General features: G+C 40.4%; 1 protein-coding gene across 2 annotated transcripts; it reads left to right on the forward strand.

The window, feature by feature from the left end:
* Positions 1 to 1794: 1794 nt before the first annotated feature.
* Ms4a3 (membrane spanning 4-domains A3) lies at positions 1795 to 14356 on the forward strand. 2 transcript variants are annotated; one of them, XM_087907617.1, is made up of 7 exons: positions 1804 to 2036; positions 3355 to 3520; positions 4346 to 4483; positions 7060 to 7116; positions 11215 to 11373; positions 12656 to 12757; positions 14092 to 14356. In XM_087907617.1, exons 2-7 carry the CDS (start codon positions 3371 to 3373, stop codon positions 14173 to 14175), a joined length of 690 nt encoding a protein of 229 aa, XP_087763743.1. In that variant the 5' UTR covers positions 1804 to 2036; positions 3355 to 3370; the 3' UTR covers positions 14176 to 14356. The 2 variants fall into 2 exon arrangements, with proteins under 2 accessions (XP_087763744.1, XP_087763743.1); XM_087907618.1 differs by lacking the exon at positions 11215 to 11373 and having other exon boundaries at positions 1795 to 2036.
* The last annotated feature ends 5854 nt before the right edge of the window (positions 14357 to 20210 follow it).

Genomic DNA, 20210 nt, shown 5'->3' on the forward strand with positions numbered 1-20210 from the left:
AGACAAGATCTCCTGAGTAAATTGGGAGCATGGGGACCTTGGGAGAGGGTTGAAGGGGAGGGGAGAGACAGGAAGGGGAGCAGAGAAAAATATAGAGCTCAATAAAAACCAACTTTAAAAAATGTCACTTCATGTGACTTAGAAGCTTTACATGCATTCTGTCCTTTGATCTTTTTGCTGGAGTGGGTGCTCTAATTTTCAGGTTACAAATGAGGCACTAACCCTCAAGCTCCTTTTATGACTTTTCAGCTCTAAAGTCAAAGAAAAAAATCTTAGATATATTTTATTGCACTTCCGTAGGTTTTTTTCTTCTTTCCTTAAATCATGTTCTTTTCATTTCTTTCTTTTGTGATAATCCATCTGCAATGGTTTTTGCTAAAACAGTACGTGGGTGGTTGTGGATGATAGAGCGGGAGTAGGGGTAGAGATGTGTTATGACATTTGCCACTATCCTTCCTGCCAGTTCCTTGTGACCTCTGTCTAGGCTTACTCTTCCAGCTGTCCCTGTGCTTGGCTCTGAGCTTGGGTGTCTGCCTTGGCTGCAGAGCTTCCGCCGAGCATCCACTGGCCTCATATCCCCAGCCCAAAGCCTCAGACGATCCCCCAAAGGGGCACAGCGGGTCAAGGCAAGACATTGGAGGACCATCATTTACCCTAGCCCTCCCAGAACTTGGGGCATGGGCTATCAGCGATATCATGGGAGTGAGGTATAGGTAGAAGTAGGCTCACCCTAGAGGATGGAGCTTGGACCCTCTCTTAGTAATGTTTTCCTATCCCCATGACAAAACACCAGACGAAAGCAACTTAGGAAAGTAAAGTTTTAGTTCTGCTCCCAATTTGAAGGTCAAATGCCAAAGGAGGTGTGGTGACAAGGGCTGCCCTCGCTGTGACAGCAGGCTGGTTATTCTCTGCAGTCAGGAAACGGTGAGAGATGAATGTTAGCTTTCTTCTGTTCATCCAGCCCACGGCCTCAGACCCTGGGATGTTGAGTCCCATATTCAGGATTCATCTCCCAAGTTAAGCTTCTATGGAAATTCACAGAAATACTCATCTATATTTCATTTCCTAGGAGACCTTAGATGGTTTGAGCAGTCACTCCCTGTTTCTTTTCACACAGTCTCCCTTGTTCTTACTATGCCGTGACATGGCATAAGGCCCCCTCAGCAGGTGCCAAATGTCCACTTCTGTGATCATGAGGCAAATAAACTTTATAACTCACCCCGTCAGGAGCCTTCTCTTATATCATCAGGCAATGGACTGACAGAGCCAGTTAAATGGGAGGGAATCTGGCTATGTTTCCTATGCCAGTTTTGTCTTCCATCACAGTGACTTAGTAATGTTATCTAGGCCATGGGTTATCCTGAGGATGGGAGAAAGAGATGCACGTGAAGCAAGCTGGACAACAAGCAACAGTTGCTATATAGTTACCAGAATATATCTAATATTTTGTTAGATATATTTTTTTTTGATTTGTTTTGATTTATGACAAATGAACTAACCTTGCTTGGCCTGAGAGGATTAAGCATTATCATGCATGTTAAACAATTTTAGTCACAGCACTAGTGCATATGTGAGCATAGTCCCTTTTGGCCCTGGTATTTTACTTCTTCCAACACTGTTTGTTCTTCCTGGCTTCACCTTTCATTGCATAGCTAGACCTATTCCTCCCCCCATTCCACAATACCTTCTTACTAACTCACCCTTATTTTCTGCTTCTATTTCTTGCTCCGATAATGTGTGAAGCAACATCTTAGAGGCAGAAGGTGGTGGCTCCCGTTACCAGCTTCCTTCTTTATGTGTAAGCCTTGGGGGAAGTGGATGGCTTGCCAGTGCCCTCAGACATGGGTATGATTAGCACACCTTCCAGGCAGCCAGCAAAAACCCTTCCACTGGATCTGCTGAGGTATTGCACAAGGAAGAGATTCGTTAGACGCCAGGAAGAAGAAACTGCTGGTTTTGGGGGACAGACCGTCTTCTCTTCTGTAAGGAGATGGACTTTCAGGGAACGAAGTCTGTCAAAGCCTGAAGTCTCCAAGGTAAACCCTACAGGCTTCTTCTCCATAGGAATCCCTCTTTCATTTTTTGTCTATGAAAGGTGCCTCCCTGAGGCTCTCTTGAAATGCCTAAAAGTTTCCTATTTGGTTGCTCAGTAGAGGTTTGGAAATTTTAGCTGTATGGATGGCCGCCCTTAGAATGTAGATGTTACCCTAGTGCCAATATTTTTGGCATAATATAGCTATTAATTTGGGAAATGTAGACATGGACAGAGAGACAGACAGATGTGCACGCGCGCGCGCGCACACACACACACACACACACACACACACACACTTTGCTATATTAAGAGGCTGCCTCTGAGTTTGGTGGCCTGTTATGGTTATGAGAGGACATTCCTGAACTATGAATGAGGTTTAGTGAGATAGCTCCTGTACAGGCTCAGAGAAAGAGGATTGTGATAACTAGAGGCCAGTTTGACCCTTAGCTTCTTTGATCCCTTCCTGGTGGACTTAGGGATGTTATTTCAGGTTCTGTTTCTTAGATTCCTCATCTAATCTATAAGATAGAAGGGGTCATAATGCCAATACCAAAACCAATGGAAGTTTGGGGAACTGATATGAATAAAATCCCCAGAACTTCTGCTACTCAGGACTGGGAGGTAAGCTACTTAATATGTTAGCAAGCCTACATTTCCTTTTTTTTTTAAAGCCTCACTGACCATATTTTATATAACATGGTACTTTATCTGAAGATGGAAGCTCATATTTGATTCTTTCTAAGAAAAACAAGTCTATGATGTGTCAGACTATGTTTCCTTCCCTCCTTTCTGTGGTGTTTGCAGCATGAAAAGACCCAGTGCCTGTGTTGAATTTTTGATTGTTATCCTTAGACATGGCTTCTGAAATGTGTTAGCTGGGTACCAACTGTGGACAGTGGGGCAGTAGAACAAAGATGATGAACACACACAGAGATACAAACGAGCACCTTGAAGATGGAAACTCAGACTGAGGGATTGTTAAAGGGGTGCTCAGGAGCCCAGAGCAGGCAGAAAGGGTTCATCGTTCAGACTGGGCCAGGACTAAAAGGAGTACCGTGAAAGTTTGACTCATGGGCTGGAATTTGATTTGGTAAAAGAGAGGTGCTGTTCAGGCCAAGGTGTAGCAGGAAGGAAGGCTTTGCTTTGAGAGGGAGCAGTTCTAGGGTAGAAAGGGAAGGAGCAGGGGGGGGGGTCAATCCTGTCATTCAGGAGAGTTATTTTGATGAATGAACAAAACTGAACTCTTCTGCTACCTTAAAAAGTATTGTTAGGAAGCAATAGAAGGAAGCATCAAGCTTTTTGGTTCTTTCCCGTGCCAGCGACAAGCAGCCCACTATGGCCTCCCAGGAATTCGATCATACTGGACCGGGGGCCTCAGGACGTAGTACCTCGCCAGGCAGCCACAGAGAGGAGACTGATGGTCCTGCTTATCATCTCCTGGATGGATCACAGGATGTTCAGAGAGGAGTACTGCAAGCCCTCGGGGTGAGTCAGCCTTGGCCACAAAGTAGGTTTTTATAAGAAGGAGGAAAAGGTTATGTGGATTCCCTCCAAAATTTCTCAGTTGTTTTTCACTAAGTCATTAAAGACAAGGTGGGGCCATGGAGACCTGAGGAGTAGAAATGGAGAATCAGTCTCTCCTAGGGTATATGGTTCTAGCAAACTCTGGAGAGTTTGTTCTAAGGCTCTTCCTTGTTTCTTGGTGCTTTCTGACCACTCCTGTCAGGAGGTTGAGTTCTGGGAAGTCCCTCTTGCTTCCCTCCCATCGCCTTGCCTCTCCTCCTCTCCCTTCCCCTCTCCCTTCCCCTCTCCTCCCTTCTCTTCCCCTTCACTTTCCTCTCATTCTCTTCCCTTTCCTCCCCTCCTCTTCCCTTCTCCTTCCCTCTTTTCCTTCCCTGTGGTCCTGGGGATGGGACCCAGGTCCTCATGCCTGCCAAGAAAACACCTGAGATCTACCCCTTTGTGATTTTTAAAGGTGGGGGTCTTACTAAATCACACAGGTTGAACTTGGACTCATTCTGTAGCTCAGATAGACATTTCTGCCTCATTCTCCCAAGTAGCTGGGTTTGCAGGCCTATGATACCAGTAAATAGTCATATTCTATATTTTAAATAAAAAATTTTAAAATAAAAATTTAATAGCTATTTACCTTTGTCTTATTATAATCCTAAACAAAACCTTTTTAGAACAATATCTTGCTCGGTTAATTCAGGCTTAGCACTTTAACCATTTAAAGTTATGATATTTCCTCTATTCTGAGGAAAATAAAGATAGTATTATGCCTTTTATCTTTTTTTCTTCTTTTTCCAGGCCCTCCAGATCCTGAATGGAATACTGATTCTGGCTCTGGGTGTTTTACTGAGTTGTTTAGAGCATTTGTCTTCCCACTTCAGGCATTTCTTCTTCTTCACCTTCTACACAGGCTATCCACTCTGGGGTGCTGTGTTTGTGAGTATCCATCCCCTCCGCCACAGACATCTCTCACCCAGCACTGCTAGGGGGCTGCAGTATGAAGGTGCTCTTTGAAGATTACCAGCTGTGGTTTTGATTTGTAATTTCTGACAAAAGTACGCAAAAATCCTCTTTCTTTCTAATTATAGGAATCACTTCACTTCTATAATAATTTCCAGTTCCATCCATTTTCCTATGCAAGTGATGGATCGATAAAATTCCATTGTGCATAGTGACACATTTTATTTATCTACTCATTTATTGATGGGCATGATAGGCACAACCAGTTCCATCTGCTAGGTGAGACTTAGAGTTCTTGGATGTGCATGTGTGCGCGCATGCGCACACACACACACACACACACACACACACACACACACACACACAACCACACACAAAATCCTACAGCTTTGAAGCCTTATAGACTCAGGAACACAAAAACTGTATGTTTTCGCTTCTGTGCAGTGCCTAGATTTTAGATTTTTTTTATATGTACCTAAATGTGTGGTCCCTCTCTCTCTCTCTCTCTCTCTCTATCTATCTCTCTCTCTCTCTCTCTCTCTCTCTGTGTGTGTACATAAGTTGTGAAACTAGAATGGAGACCAAGAAAGAAGAAAAAAGGTTTTAAGGGCATGAGGAGGGGCAAAAGACAAGAACAGAATACATGTATCGTGAAAGTAGATTGCGGGCTGCTGTCAGTTCTCAGCCTGATAGAAGACTGTGTGTATTTTCAGTTCACTGTGTGTAGCATGTGTTGGGGATTTGGCATCCCTGAAATTGTGAGAGAGTTGAAAAATTTTTGGTGAAAGAGCTAAACTCTGAAATATTCATGAATTGTTCTGCAGAATAAATCTTGACAACCCAAGTGAAGACTTTCTGCTCTGAATTTTAGAAAAAAACAGAACAAAAGAATTTCAGATGTTCCACAAACATGAAGCTTTATTTTCTCAGAAAGTGAGATTAGTTTGTTTTAAAATGGAAGGGGAGCAAGAGACTGGCTTAGCAGTTAAAAGCATTGGATTTCCCCCCAGAAGACCCAGCTTTGATTCCCAGCACCCACATCTGTAAATCCAGTTCTAGATTTGATGTCCTATTCTGACCTCCACAGGCACTACACATATGTGCATAGACATATGTGCAACAAAACACTCACACACATACAATAAAATGGGAAAAAGGAAGGAATCAGGGAGCCAGTGTCCCGTTGACCTCAGCATCGCCAGAAGACTGGATCATTGATTCCAATTCTCGAAGTTTCTCTCTGGCTTTAAAGCATTTCAGGGCAAGTTCAAGGTGTATGACCCATTCTCCCTTTCTGCCCTTGCCTGTAGTCATCAACTCCCTTCCAAGCCCTCCCCGTGGTGAACATGCCTGCTGTGTGCCTATACAGTCCTTTCTATTGCTTCAGCTTTCGTGATCTTATCAAGGATGTGGTTTTAGAGATTAAATGTGAACTTTCACCCTCAGTTTCCTTAGTAGGCTGTCAGAAATAGCAAAAGAATCTTCTTTTGGGATCTCTGGAATTAAACAATAGCTATGTATTGTTAATTTGGATGCTTTCCGTATCCTGGGCAAACACATACTCCTGTTTTTCTATCTTTTTTTTGTACCGCAGCTGTTAGCAGGTGATGTTAACGTGGGGATACGGATATCAGGGGGAAAAGGAAGCTGAGGGGGAAGAAAGGCCTAGTGGTCTACCCAGGAGATGCAGCTGGTATTGAAAACAAAGGTGCTCTTTCACAAAGAACAACAGAGGGAAGGCCTGTGATAATCTCTTTATTATCCAAGGCAGAAAACTCAAAGCCTGCTCCTACATTTTCTTTTTAATTCTCTCTTACACTGTATACCAACCACAGTTTCCCCTCCCTCCATTTCTCCCAGGCACCCCCACCTCACCCCCCAGATTCACTCCACCTCCATTTCCGTTTAAAAAAGAGCAGACCTCTCAGGGATATCAACTGAGCATGCCGTAACAGTTACAATAAGAGTAGGGACAAACCCTCATATCAGGGCTGATAAGGCATCCTGATAGGAGAAAAAGGATCCCAGGCTCAGACTAAAGAGTCAGAGACAACCGTCATTCCCACTGTTAGGAGGCCCACAAGAACACCAAGCAACACAACCATAACACATATACAGAGAATCCAGCCCAGACTCATACAGACTCTGTGATTGCTGCTTCAGTCTCTCTGAGCCCTTATAAGCCCTGCTTGGTTGATTGTGGGGGACATGTTTTCCTAGTGTCCCTGACCCCTCTGGCTCCTACAATCCTTCTTTTCCCTCTTCTGTGGGGTTCCCCTGGGCCTGCCTGTGTTTGGCTCTGGGTCTTTGCATCTGCTCCCATCAGTTGCTGGGTGACAGCTCTTTGATGACAATTGTACTAGGCACTAATCTATGAGTATAGCAGAGTATCACTAGAAATCATTTTGTTGACTTTCAGAATTCAGTAGTTGAATTTCATTTAGCAAGCCTTTGTTCTCCAAGATTTGGTAACTTCTGTTGAGGGAATGCTGAGGAGAAAGTGGTCAAGACGACAGAGCCCCCTTATCTGTCTTGCTTTCTGTTTTAAACAGTTTGTCTGCTCAGGATCCTTGACGGTTGTAGCAGGGAGAAAGCCTACAAGGATGCAGGTAAGTGTCAACTCTTCCCCCTTTTCTCAATGACCAGAGGAGTAGAAATAAATTATCCACCAACAGTAAGAAGGCCGAGGTTGGTGAATCCCGCTGAAGAACCAAGTCTCATTTAATGCACAAGAAAATCAATTTTCTTTAAGCATTCAGTGATAGATAATCAAGGAGATCAAATAAACTATGAATACTCATGTCTGGGATTGTTATTATGAATAGTGAGTGAATCTGAAGCTTAGAAGCAGGTTTCTTAATTTTTGTGTGTTGTTAGGCTTAACAAATTATTTTTAGTGAATGGTCTTTCACTACTACCTTCAAAACTGGAAGCAAAAATTTCTATCCTTCTAATTAATTAATTATTTATTTTTTTGAGACAAGAACTTTGGGTGGCTGCCCAGGCAGTGAGATGTCTCTGTCAAATCTAGAGATTTGGAAGTTGCCTACACTGCACTTCCTGTTTACTTAGGTAATATTACATTCTTATGGAGTCTTTGATGGAGTTGAAGACTATATACAATTTTTGTTAGTTATAATAAAAGATAAAGTAAATATAAATATTGTAACTGTGATTATTGTTTGATACCTGTTTTGTTATATATAATTTTACTACGTTAAAGTTAAAGCCTTCCTTTTTATTTAAATAGAAAAGGGGAAATTGTGTGGGAAGTCCTTCTGTATATGTGTTGCTTTTATTGGTTAATGAATAAAGAAACTAGTCTGGCCTGTGATTGGGCAATGTAGAGCTAGGCAGGGTCGGGGGAACTAAACTGAATGCTGGGAGAAAGAAGGCTGAGTCATGAGAAGCCATGTAGTCCCACTGGAGACAGACACTTCATGAAACTTTACTTGGGAAGCCACAGCCACATGGCGATCCACAGATTAATGGAAATGGGTTAACCAAAGATATAGGAGCTAGCTAACTATGCTTAAGTGATTGGCCAAGCAGTGATTTAAATAATATAGTTTCTGTGTGATTATTTTGGGAGTTTGGGTGGCTGGGAAAGGAACAAGTGGCCTCTAACAACAGTGTACCCCTGGCTGTCCTGGAACTCACTCTGTAGACCAAGCTGGCCTCAAATTCACAAGGAAACACCTGCCTCTGCCACTGCCTTCTGAGGGCTGGGATTAAAGGTGTACTCTACTATTGCCTAACCCTAATCTCCATTTTAAAAGGAGTTATCCATATTCTATCTTTAAAACCTTCCCAACTCTTTTACTTCCTGTCCTATGTAACTTCCCTCCTTAAGAATATTGAAGGTATCCAGGTTACCAAAGCAGTGCACAGTTCCTGTCCCTCATCTGACTTCACCTATGGGCAGCATTTAGCTCACCTCCTCTCCTGATACTTTTTCTCTTGGGCTCCAGCACATCTTGACAGTTCCTCCTGTCCTTTTAAGTCTGTTTCCTTTTTAGACTGTTTAGTATTGGGGTTCTCAATGTTCCCATCTTTGGCAGCTACCCTGCTCAGTCTATATTTCCTTCCATGATTTCAGTCATTTTCATTGCTTCAAACATCACCTCTATGGTCACACTCCTGAAATGCATGGTCCTGCCAAGATTTTTCTCCTGAGTATCAAATTGAATCATCAACTTTGCTTCCATTTGTAAGTCTAAAAGGTCCCAAACCCAACTTTTCCAGTTCCTCAAACCTGTCCTGTGAGATTGCATCTTCATGTAAGCTGATGGAAACTCCATCCTTTCAGATTCTTAGACCAAGAATATGAGTATATCCCAATCTCTCTTTTCACATTCCTGAAGAAAGTATTTCAACAAATCACATGGGCTTCATCTTCAAGTTTATGTTTGGCCTTTACTCATCTTTCCTTTCATGGCATTCTCTGTAGCCTCCTAAGTGGGCTCCCTGCTTCCATTTGTGAACCTCATTTTCCTGTTCTTAAGACAAAGTGACACTTTTTAGGCTATTGATCTGTTGCCTCTTTGCTCAAAATCCTCCAACAATTTTGCATTTTTCTCAGAATTAGAACTAAAGACTTTCCCCATAAGTTGCAGGGCTTTATATAAGATAGCTCTCTGTAAATTCTGATTTATTTTTCTAATCTTATCTACCTTGGTTTCCTTGCTTCCTGGGGGCACTGTGGCCTCAGAGACTTTGAATTGTCTTCTTTACCCAGACTTCCTCTGGACTATCTGGGGAAAAGCTCAGTTACCTATTTCTATCTCTACATGATATTACTACTGAATGTCACAAATGCCACCCCTTTCTCTAGAATTGCATTATTGCTATGGCATTCTATCAACCTCAATACTTAGTTACATAAAAATATGGCATAATTTACATGCCAGTGTGTTTATCGTTTTCTTTTTTTAGTGTTATTTTCTTCTTTATTTTGTAAGTATATTGGGATAAACAGGAACGTGACATTTCTTCACAGTAACAGTGAAACTTACTAAACTGCCTTGCATTTCGATATCCTTAAATTTTCCTGGAATGCTCTTAGAAATTGATTGGAAAATGGGATTACAATCATTTCAGCTCATAATGACACCTCTTTATACCGAATTTTCATTGATGTTAAAAACATTTACACATACAGGCTGTTTTCCTCATTTATGATGTGGAATCTTGGGTCTATCCATGGCTGTGAGGGAATCGCAGTTGCGTGGTGATGATCTAGTTTCTGCCCTGCCGTTTGTGTTCTCAGTGAACAGAACATCTAAACATGTCTGTCTGATGCTCTGGGAACTCATTTCCTTGCTTCTGCTTCCTTTGTTTCTGCATTCTGTCTCAATCATGGGTCAAAGTGCTTAGAATTCCTGGAATCATCAGCATGCTTTAAAAAAATAGAATATGAACTTTAGCTACACTCCAAGTACATATGTTTCCATTCTAAGTTTTTGTCCTGTGAAAACCTCTCTTCTCGAAGAAATACTCAAGGGTCATTTTCAGTGAAGTTCGCTCCCCACCACTTTTTGCCAACTAAAGTATGTCTTAGCTCAACAAATTGTCTTGTGTATTTCTCTTTTTGTTTCTTCTAGAGAATTTTTTGCTCTCTTTCTGGGCCATTTTTCCAGTCAACATATTTCTTAGTTTTAACCTGCTAATCTTTCAGTTTCTTTGAAACTGTTTTGTTTTTATTTTTTCTTTTTTAAATTTTTTAAAATTTCACTTTGCACCCCAACCACAATTATCCCTTCCACTCCTCCTTCCTCCCACCTCGCCTTCCCCTCAGCCCACTCTCCATCCACTCCCTTCAAAGGATAAGGCGTCCCATGGGTAGTCAACAAAGTCTGGTGCTTTAAGTTGAGGCAGGACCAAGTACCACCACCCCCCCCCGCACCGCCCTGCATTAAGGCTGAGCAGGGCATTCCACTATTTGGGATGGGCTATAATAAACTAATTCATGCACCAGGGATAGATCCTGGTCCTACTGCCAGGGGCTTCTCAGATGGACTAAGCTACCCTACTGTCTCTCACATGCAAAGGGCCTAGTTCAGTCCTTTGGAGGTTCTACAGCTGCTAGTCAAGAGTTCATGAGTTCCTACAAGCTTGGTTCAATTGTCTCTAGATATTCCCGTCATGATCTTGACACCACCCCACCCCCCCCCCCCACCTTGGTCATATATTCCCTCCTCCCTCCCTTCAACTGGATTCCAAGAACTTGGCCTGGTATTTGGATGTGGATCTCTGCATCTGATTCCATCAATTACTGGATGAAGGATCTATGATGACAGGGTAGTAACCGATCCGATTACAAGGGAAGGCCAGTTCAGGCACCCTCTCCTCTATTCTAGGAGTCTTATCTAAATGGAGATAGGGTCTCATATATTACAAGATAGCTTTGAGTTTTAATCTCTGGAATTACAAGCATCCTCAAAGACACCCAGTTTATACAATACTAAAGATTGATTCAAGGGCTTTATACACATTAGACAAGCATTTTACCAACTGAACTGTGTACATCAGCCTCTTCTTTGTCTTTCTTTGCTGGATTGCACCATGTAGGAATCTTTGCTTACGGGTGCCCGTGCTGCATCTAGAATACTATTAGGTGTGTAAATAAATACCTCTTTAAATTGAATGTTGTTGCTAAGGTGTTAAAGCATGTTCTAATACATTAATGGACTTTTTGTTTGTTTTAGATGCAAAACAGTTTTGGGATGAACATTGCCAGTGCGACAATTGCATTTGTTGGAACTGCTTTTCTCTCTGTACATTTGGCACTCAATGCCCAGGCACTCAAGAGCTGCCAGTCTTCACAGTCACCTGACCTATGCATTTACCTGGGTTCCTCATCAGATGTATGTTTTAAAGCTGCTAATAGCGTATTTCAAACCATTCAAAAAATAGAGAAAAACAGTATGTTGTATAGAATGTTGACTTTGCTCTTTACTAGTTTTGTACTGAAGGGCACATTAGACAATCTGTCTATATTTTAACTTTCTTATCTTTGAAGTGAGGATAGTAACAGATAGCTCCCATCTAATGGATTGGTATAAAATTCAATATGTTAATATTTGGTAAGTAATGAAAATAGTGCTTAGCTATCATGTTGTATATTGTTATTACTACTATTTATTATACTCTCCAGAGAGAATACATTAAACAATTTATTTCACATACCTTTGTTTAATGACAAACTTCTGAGACACACAGTTTATTCTGCAGTCTAGAATGTTTGTGCATATAAGGTACACACTCTCTCATCCAGGCTATATCCATTATATATATATATATATATATATATATATATATATATTGTGTTTGAATAGATTGTGTTTGACTTCATGACTATGTTGCCTGAGTTCCTCATATTATGTATCTATGTACACTATGTGCATACCTGGTTCTTGAGGAAGTCAGAAAGAGGGTATTAGATCCCCTGGAACTGAGGTTACAGATGATTGTGACAAACGATATTGGTACTGGGAACTGAACCCAGGTCCATTGCAAGAGTGGCAGAGGCTCTTTCCTGCTGAGCTATCTCTCTAGTCCTTCCTTTATTACATTTTCAATCACCTAAATTTGTATTTATCTGTGTTTATTTTTTCCAGATTAAGTGGTCTTTTTCCTTCCATAGACATTTGATTACGTATTTTCTCTAGGTGCTCAGCAATAATGGAAAAGTAACTTCAGCAGTAACGTGTTATGGTTCTCCAGCATAGTACTTTGGTCTGTGACTCTAATGTAAATGCCTAACTGTCCCCTCTGAAATCCTGTTGGCGGAATCATGAAGGGATCGTTTTTTTTTTGTTCATTTTGCTAAACTGTGTATTAATTTCCGTAACTTATTATATTGATAAGTGCTAGTGATAGTGTCAGAATTTTTCTCCTTTGATTTCTTCTCCCCTTGACTGATTCACATAGGCTGATTTAGAAATAACATATATCTTTCTCCCAGGAGGATGTTTTCATGATTTTGAATTGATAGTGGATCCCTTTTTCACAATTTGTGTGTCTGCACCTTCTGTCTAATTTGTGCCTCACCTTATTCCCTGCTGAGGGTTGTGCAGTCTGTTTCCCGCTGACAGTTTTTCCCACTGAATGTTTCCACTGCTTTGAACTGAGGCATCCTTTGCCTAGGGCCTGGTGTCTCTGATGCTGATCCTCACCCTGCTGGAGCTGGCCATGACCATTTCCATCTCCGTCATGTGGTGCCTAGGAAATGTCTGTGGTTTACGAGAGGTGAGTTTGTGGAAATGAGGAGCAAGTTCTACCATCTGCAAATCCCACAATGTACAAAGCTAGTTCTGATTTTCAGAATGAGAAACTTTTATATGGTAATGATTTGTGGACTTCTGGGAATTATTTACTAGATCAAAGTGTGAGATGGAGTAAGGTTGGAAATGATTCAGATTTGAAAATCTAAGTAATATGTTAATATACATTTTAATGCAGTTAAACTAATTTAAATTATTTTCTTGTAAATTTTTACTTTTGAGTTGTATAACTCAGGATGACCGCATATTCTTTCTGGATATTTAGATCTTCTAATTTAGTTTCTTAAAATTTTTCACTTTCAATATTTTTTAACCCAAGAAAGCTTCACACAGCCTGACATATATAGGAATATAAAATAGGTATTTAGACAAAACATTTACGGATAATAAATAATAAAGAAATTTATTTAAAACAATTAGTTGGTATGTAATTTTACCACTTATTAAAGACCAACACAAACTTGCATATTAATGAAATGAATGTGCATGTTTATTTTTCCATAATAATTAACATTGGCTATATATTGGATACTGCAGGATGGAGATCATCTTGTTTCTGAGAGTTGATTAATCCTCTGATTTTATTATTCTCAAGGCCAAGAAGAGTACATATAGTACAAAGTGACAGACATGTGTCTAGTATGTTTATGGCCATTCTGAAAACTTCTGGAAATTCTAGCCTAATCCGGAGTCAAAGTTCATTCAACAATGTTTCATGAAACATGTCAACAATTCAAACAGTAAATTTTAAAACTGAACAGTCTATCATGAAACAACCCAAATATGTGCTAATTTTGCTTAACGTGCTAAGGAAAAATAGTAGGAAAATATTACAGTTATTTGGTTTCTGTAATTATACTACTATGCTTTTATAAGAGAGGTTGCTGCCATTCATAACATCCAAAGAGTATTCAATCTGAGCAGCACCCACTGGCATTTTGTGGCATGGCAGCAGCCACACCAAGTCAGAACCAAGTCTTCAATGAAGGCAATGCAACTCAAAATGGGCAATCAAGACCAGAAACACCTTGGGAAGGTTATACATTTGATTTTTATTGACTTTCCCTGCACAATCTCCATATTCAGTTCTGGAACCACACATATGTAGCAGAAACCTATATAAATGAAGCTGGAAATGTTTTGACTGTCTCCTGATCCATATGGATATAATCTTCAGTGTTTAATAGGATAATCGCCAGTGAAGGAGTATCTGTGGATCTGTGGTAGTGATCATGATGGCTTTAAGAAGGGATGGAGTGGAGTGGGGAGATGATGAGAACCGATGTCTCATTTTTCTAGGCAGTTTCTTCACCTCCTAATTCTGCGGAATCAGGAATAGCTCCTGATGGAAGTGATTCGGAGAACCTGAACACTCAGCCTTAACTCACCAAAGACTGAGAACTTCACTTGAGAACCCAGGAGAGAATAGCAGAAGAAATGCAATCTTTCTGTCACGGCACAATTCATGAGAAAACTGGGCACCTGTTCCAATCCTTTCTGCCATCTCTGTAAATTCACTAGGTGTTCTAGATCTTTATGAATAAATGTATTTCCTTAGACATTCTTTGATTTCCAGCTCCTATGATAATTCTTCCAAAGCTGTTACCAGAAACTCAATCCCTTTCCTTTTTCTCCTTCTCTATTGCTTTGTGAGATTTAAGGATGAGAGAATATCTAATACTTAATTTTTCTTTTTTATTTCCTCCCTTCCTCCCTCCCTCCCTCCCTCCCTCCCTATCTCCCTCCCCCTTCCCTCCTCTCTGCCTCCCTTCCTCCCTCCCTCCCTCCTTCCCTTCCTGTCTGTCTCTTTCTTTATTTACAGTGTCTCATGTCCTGTAGGCTGGCTTCTAACCTACATAACCAAATCTGGCTTTGAACTGATTTTCCTGCCTTCACCTCCCAACTTTCAGAATTAGAGGCATGCACAAACATACTTAATTTGATATTTTATACTCACAGTCCTCCTCCCAACTGCTGAGATTACAGTTCCAGTTCCTGTTGTGGGTAATTCCATAAAATCTCAATTGCAGCCACCTCATGGGAAGAAAAATGAGCCAGATCGGTTTCAGCATAGAAAAAAGTGCTCTTGATTTTGACTGACATCAGTATTACAGTCTAACAAGTAGAAACAAAAGAAAACAAAAAAGAAACATTGTGATTAATTTATGCTTTACTGTACTTGAAGCTTAAAGCTTCCGTGTCTATTTCCATCAGTTCCTAGGAGTCACACATGTCCCAACACAATGGAGATTGAATTAGTGACTTTTGTTCTTAAAATGACCTTGGGAAACTATAAAGTAGAGATGTGAAAAGAAAGGACAAAGCGGCAGATCTGGGGTTCAAATTCAGATGTGTCACTAACATCTGGATGGCCATTTTCATCCGTTCTGTTTCTAATATGTTACAGATAATCTACTTCCTCTTATTTGAATATATCTTCAAGTGTCTCTTATCAGAGCATATTAACACTGTGCAAGGACACTGTGATTGCCTCACTAGCATTCCCTACAACCTGAATTGACAGTAACTTTCAGTTTTGGGTGGAAGTGACCTCACTCTGAGGTCCAGGGACACACCCTGAAGGATCTAACTCTAGAGACTTACTTTGATGATTGTGTTGGTTCATGACATCTTCACAGACAATGACTTGACTCTAGTGTGGAGCCATCTCCACTAAGAAAAAGGCTTTATAACTTTTCATAAAACATGTAACTCAAACATAACTGGAAATAGAAACCATTAGGAGATACTGACTAAAGCTTGCTGAGTAATTAAGCTGAAGGCCACACAAGAGAAATTCAGAAAACAGAAATTGACTTTAACTTAACCACTCCTGGAATTTGCACCTAGAGTCTGTCTCTTGAGTTCATGATGTAAGTGTGTGGAGGCTAGCGAACAACCCCAGGTGCCATGCCTCCTCAGGCACCATACACTTTTTGACAGGGTCTCTCACTGATAGGAGGGCTCATCAGTAAAGATCAGTTGGCTGGCTAAGGAGATCCAAGGATGTGCCTGCCTACCCCTTGTCACTGATGGAATTACCAGGGTATGTAACCATACCTGGCTTTTATTTCATTTTTTAAAATTTGCTTAAATCAGAATCAAACCCATGTTTTCATGCTTGCATAGCAAGCACATAGTCAATGGGGTTGTCTCACTAGAACTACATTTTGTAGTGAACGGTTTCTGGTTTTGTTCTTGTTTCCTTCAATTTTTCAAGTTTCTCCAGCTCTTGTTGTTGATTAATTTAACATTTAAGCATGATTTGTGCATTTTTTCATTTTGTAAGAAAAACTTCCTTTCCTCAAAGTCTCAGAATAATGCTTTACTTTTTATTACTGTGTTTTTAAATGTGTTAAATTATGAATTTTATTTTTCCTGAAGAGAATAATATTATTGTATGGTTATTATTATCATAATATCCTTGTAAAAAGCTAAAAATTCTAGAACTTCCACTAATTGTTGCCATATTTAGATACAGAATTGTACAAATACTTCCTAGTTCAGTGACAATTTCCCATCTTGTTAGGAGAACATATTGTTGTAGGTTAATAGCATCACTTACAGTGAATGGTTCCTACTATCTAGGACAGATTTCTTCTGTATGTAATGTTTCAAAATTTGTTTATCCTTGCTTATTTACATCTCTATATAATTTTTAATAGTAACTTGTTAGCATTCTGGTAATATATGGAAAATTTAACTTATAATAATTTTAGAATAGTTTTTATTTATGCTTTGAAGATTTTTGTCCATATATGCAAAGTATCTTGATGTAATCTACTCCCAGTTCCCCCTTCCCACTCCTTCTGGGCAATCCCTAACTTATCTCCTTCCCACCTTCACGTTCACTCTATTTCTCTCTTTCGTTTTGTAACCCACCAGGTCCATTTAGTGCTGCCTGTCAGTATGTTGGCTGATCTTGTTGGCTTGACCTTATGCAGGTCTTGTGTAGATATCTATAGATCACGAGTACAAAATACTGTAAGCTGAACTTTTGATTTAAAAAGACAAACCACAAAGGATGAAAAATTGCTTAAAAGTTCTGGAATATAGCAGAAATAAGGAATTCAAATGTAATGATATTAACATCATAGTGGGAGAATGCTTGACTTAAGAAAGCTGTCATGGCAAAAAGGCAACCTACTGAATGGGAAAAGATCTTCACCAACCCCAAAACAGACAGGAGACAGAAAATATATAAGGAACTCAAGAAATTAGACATCAAAATACCAAACAATCTAATTTAAAAATGGGGTAGAGATCTAAACAGAGAATTATCAACAGAATAATCTCAAATGATCAAAAGACTCTTTAGGAAATGTTCAGCATCCTTAGCCATCAGGGAAATGCAAATCAAAATGATTCTGAGATACCATCTTATATCAGTCACAATGGCTAAAATCAAAAGCACCAATGATACCTTATGCTGTAGAGGATGTGGAGTAAGGGGAACACTCCTCCTTTGTTGGTGGGAATGCAAACTTTTACAACTACTTTGGAAATCAGTATACTGATATGTCAGAAAACTGGGAATCAGCTTACCTCAGGACCCAACAGTACCACTCTTGGGCATATGCCCAAAAGATGCTGAATCATACTACAAGGATATTTGTTCAGCTATATTCATAGCAGCATTATTTGTAATTGTCAGAACATGGAAACAACGTAGATGCCCCTCAGACAAAGAATGGGTAAAGAAAATGTGCTACATTTACACAATGGAGTACTACTCAATGGTAAAAAGCAATGACATCTTGAAATCAGCACGCATATGAATGGAAGTAGAAAAGAAACCATCCTTAGTGAGGTAACCCAGACCTAGAAAGATGAACATGGTATATTCTTAGTCACAAGTGGATACTAGCTGTAAAGCAAAGGATAATGGACCTACAGTCTATGACACTAGAAAAACTAAGTAACAAGGTAAACCCTAAGAGAAACATATGTAGATCCCCCTGGGAAGGAGAAATAGACAAGATCTCCTGAGAAAATTGAGAACATGGGGGTAGGGGGAGAAAGGAGGGTGGAAGGAGAGGAGGAGAACTTGAGGGAATGGAATAGTCGAGATGGGGGAAGAACAGTGACGGAGAGCAAGGAAAGAGATATTTTGATTGAGGGAGCCATTTTGGGGCTAGCAAACCTGACACTAGGGAAACTCCCAGGATTCCACAAGGATGACCCCAGCTAAGACCCTAAGCAGTAGTGGAGAGGGTGCCTGAACTGGCCTTGCCTGTAGTCAGATTGATGACTATCTTAAAAAAGGAAGCCGTCATGGTAACCATTCAGAACACAACAGGACAGCTGATATCTAAACCTTGCCTGTGAGTCTGCAGCTCATGATATTCCCTATCAGGAGATATTCTTATATTGTAAAGTTCAACCATATATCGTGCTTATTTCCCTAATGAAAAGTAAGTTTTTGGAATACAGAGGCACATGGACAGACAGATAAGAATTAGTGTGAGTTAGGCGACAACCTTGGTAGTTATCTGGCCCATAGACTATGACACCAGACAAAAGCTGTCTACAGGAAGAATTCAGGGAAACATTAGTGCCAGAATGAACTGCATGAATCCTGTTCTGAACATCTCTGAAGTCATTTGATAAAGAAATGAAGGTTTTTTTTTTTAACTTAGTGTTCTCACTTGGCACTAGAACCTTTAGAGCCATTTGTCCCATGGCCATTTCTGTAATCAATTTTTCATGAAACACTGGAACTCGATGCCAGTCCAAACTGTCTTACTCTAAGTCATATTATATATGTGTTTGTATAAAAAAATTTCTTCTCTTTATGCTTGCATGTGTGCCTGTGTTTATATACCCATGGAATGAACATGGAGGTCGGAGGACAACTTTGTGGAGTTAGTTCTTTACTTCCACCATGTGAGTTCCAGGGAGTGAAAGCAGGCCCCCAGGCTTGACAGAAAACAGCCTTACTCACTGAACCACCTCATCAAGCCTCTTCATCACTTATTTTGAAACCAAACATGGCTCTAGGATGTGGGAATGTGAATATAAGATAGGAAGGAAGGAATGAAAGAAGCTTGTATAAAAAGGAAGATGAGAGAGGAGAGAGATTGATACTGTAATTCCTTGGTGGAAGGTACCAGAAAATACCCTATAAAGATAACATAATTTAAAACCTTTCACATGGAAATTTGTGAGTATTTATTTTAAATAAAGTTAGCGTTTACTTTTAGAAAACATTTGCTCGTGATGAGTTTGAGAATCTTTTGAGTTTGGGGACACACCCCTAACCAAAAAGCTCTTTGTATTTGATACCTGTTGGGAGAAGGAAAATCAGTTTTCTTCAATGGAGTAACACTGGGTATCAACAACTCTTCAAGGAAGGCCCCATGCTTAGGATTCTAGTTGACCAACACAAAAGGGCTCCATGTTCTTTTGTTTTGCTTTGTTTTGTTTTTTTTTTGTGTGTGTTTTATTTGTTTGTTTATTTTTGGTGTTTCATTTTTGCTTTTTGCTTTGAGAGAGAAGGAACATGAAGTTGGGTGGGTCAGGAGGTAGAGGGGATCTGTGAGAACTTGGGGGAGGAGAAAGAATGTGATGAAAGTACATTCTATGCAAATTAAGAAAAAATATGATGGAAAAAAATCAAGGCTCTCACTGTAAGCATTGCAGCTCAGATGGAAAGGTATCCTAATAGTCAGGAGCCAAGAAATGTGACAAAGTCACTCTAACCATAGCAACATACAGCTCTGCTCCTGGGAAAGGTTTCCCTAATACAAGTGTAACAACTCTGCTCCACCAGGGGGAGTTTCCCAGGGAAAGTGTTACAGCTCTGCTCCACCAGGGGGAGCTGCCCAGGGAAAGTGTTACAGCTCTGCTCCACTCAGCTCTGCTGTGGCAAAAGTTGTTACCACTGGACTCTTTTCTGTCACACCACACAGCAAACCTCACTTAAGAGACTTATGGGAAAGGAAAAACCCAAGAGGATGCCTTCCTTAAGGGTGAAAAGCAACAGCAAACTGAGCAGGGTACAGATGCTATAAAGGGTTTCTTGGGGGTGGGGAGCAGAGATTTCCAGGGTGGCTTGGGATTGGTGATTTTTTGCAGCCTGGTTCTGGAGCAAGTGCAGAGACTGGTGGGGTTTCATGCTCAGGAACCTCAGGGGTTGGTGCAATTATGTGCTCAACGATTGGTGGGATTTCAAGCCCTGATCCCGGAGTTATGTCAGGGTCAGTATGTTTTTCCTTTGTCCTAGTCTTGGTTCTAGTTGGGGTACAGTGTTTTTTACTTGACCCTTTTCACCCTACACTAACTTACTAAACAAAGAAACTTGATAGTCAAAAAGAAAGTCAGAGAAAAAGGTATGTGAAGAGTCTGTGTGTGCCTGAGAAATGCTGTGTAGTGGTGAAGAACTGCAGCTGTTATCTCTTCCTTCCAGATAGACATTT

The sequence above is a fragment of the Myodes glareolus genome, chromosome 7, assembly GCF_982192425.1.
Source record: "Myodes glareolus chromosome 7, mMyoGla1.1, whole genome shotgun sequence".
Lineage (NCBI taxonomy): Eukaryota > Metazoa > Chordata > Mammalia > Rodentia > Cricetidae > Myodes > Myodes glareolus.

Excerpts from the sequence above, each read along its gene's own strand:
- Ms4a3 (XM_087907617.1), top strand. The coding sequence starts at position 3,371 with ATGGCCTCCCAGGAATTCGATCATACTGGACCGGGGGCCTCAGGACGT. Across the intron at positions 7,117-11,214 it reads GAAAGCCTACAAGGATGCAG|ATGCAAAACAGTTTTGGGAT; the intron begins GTAAGTGTCAAC and ends TGTTTGTTTTAG. Across the intron at positions 12,758-14,091 it reads ATGTCTGTGGTTTACGAGAG|GCAGTTTCTTCACCTCCTAA; the intron begins GTGAGTTTGTGG and ends TCATTTTTCTAG.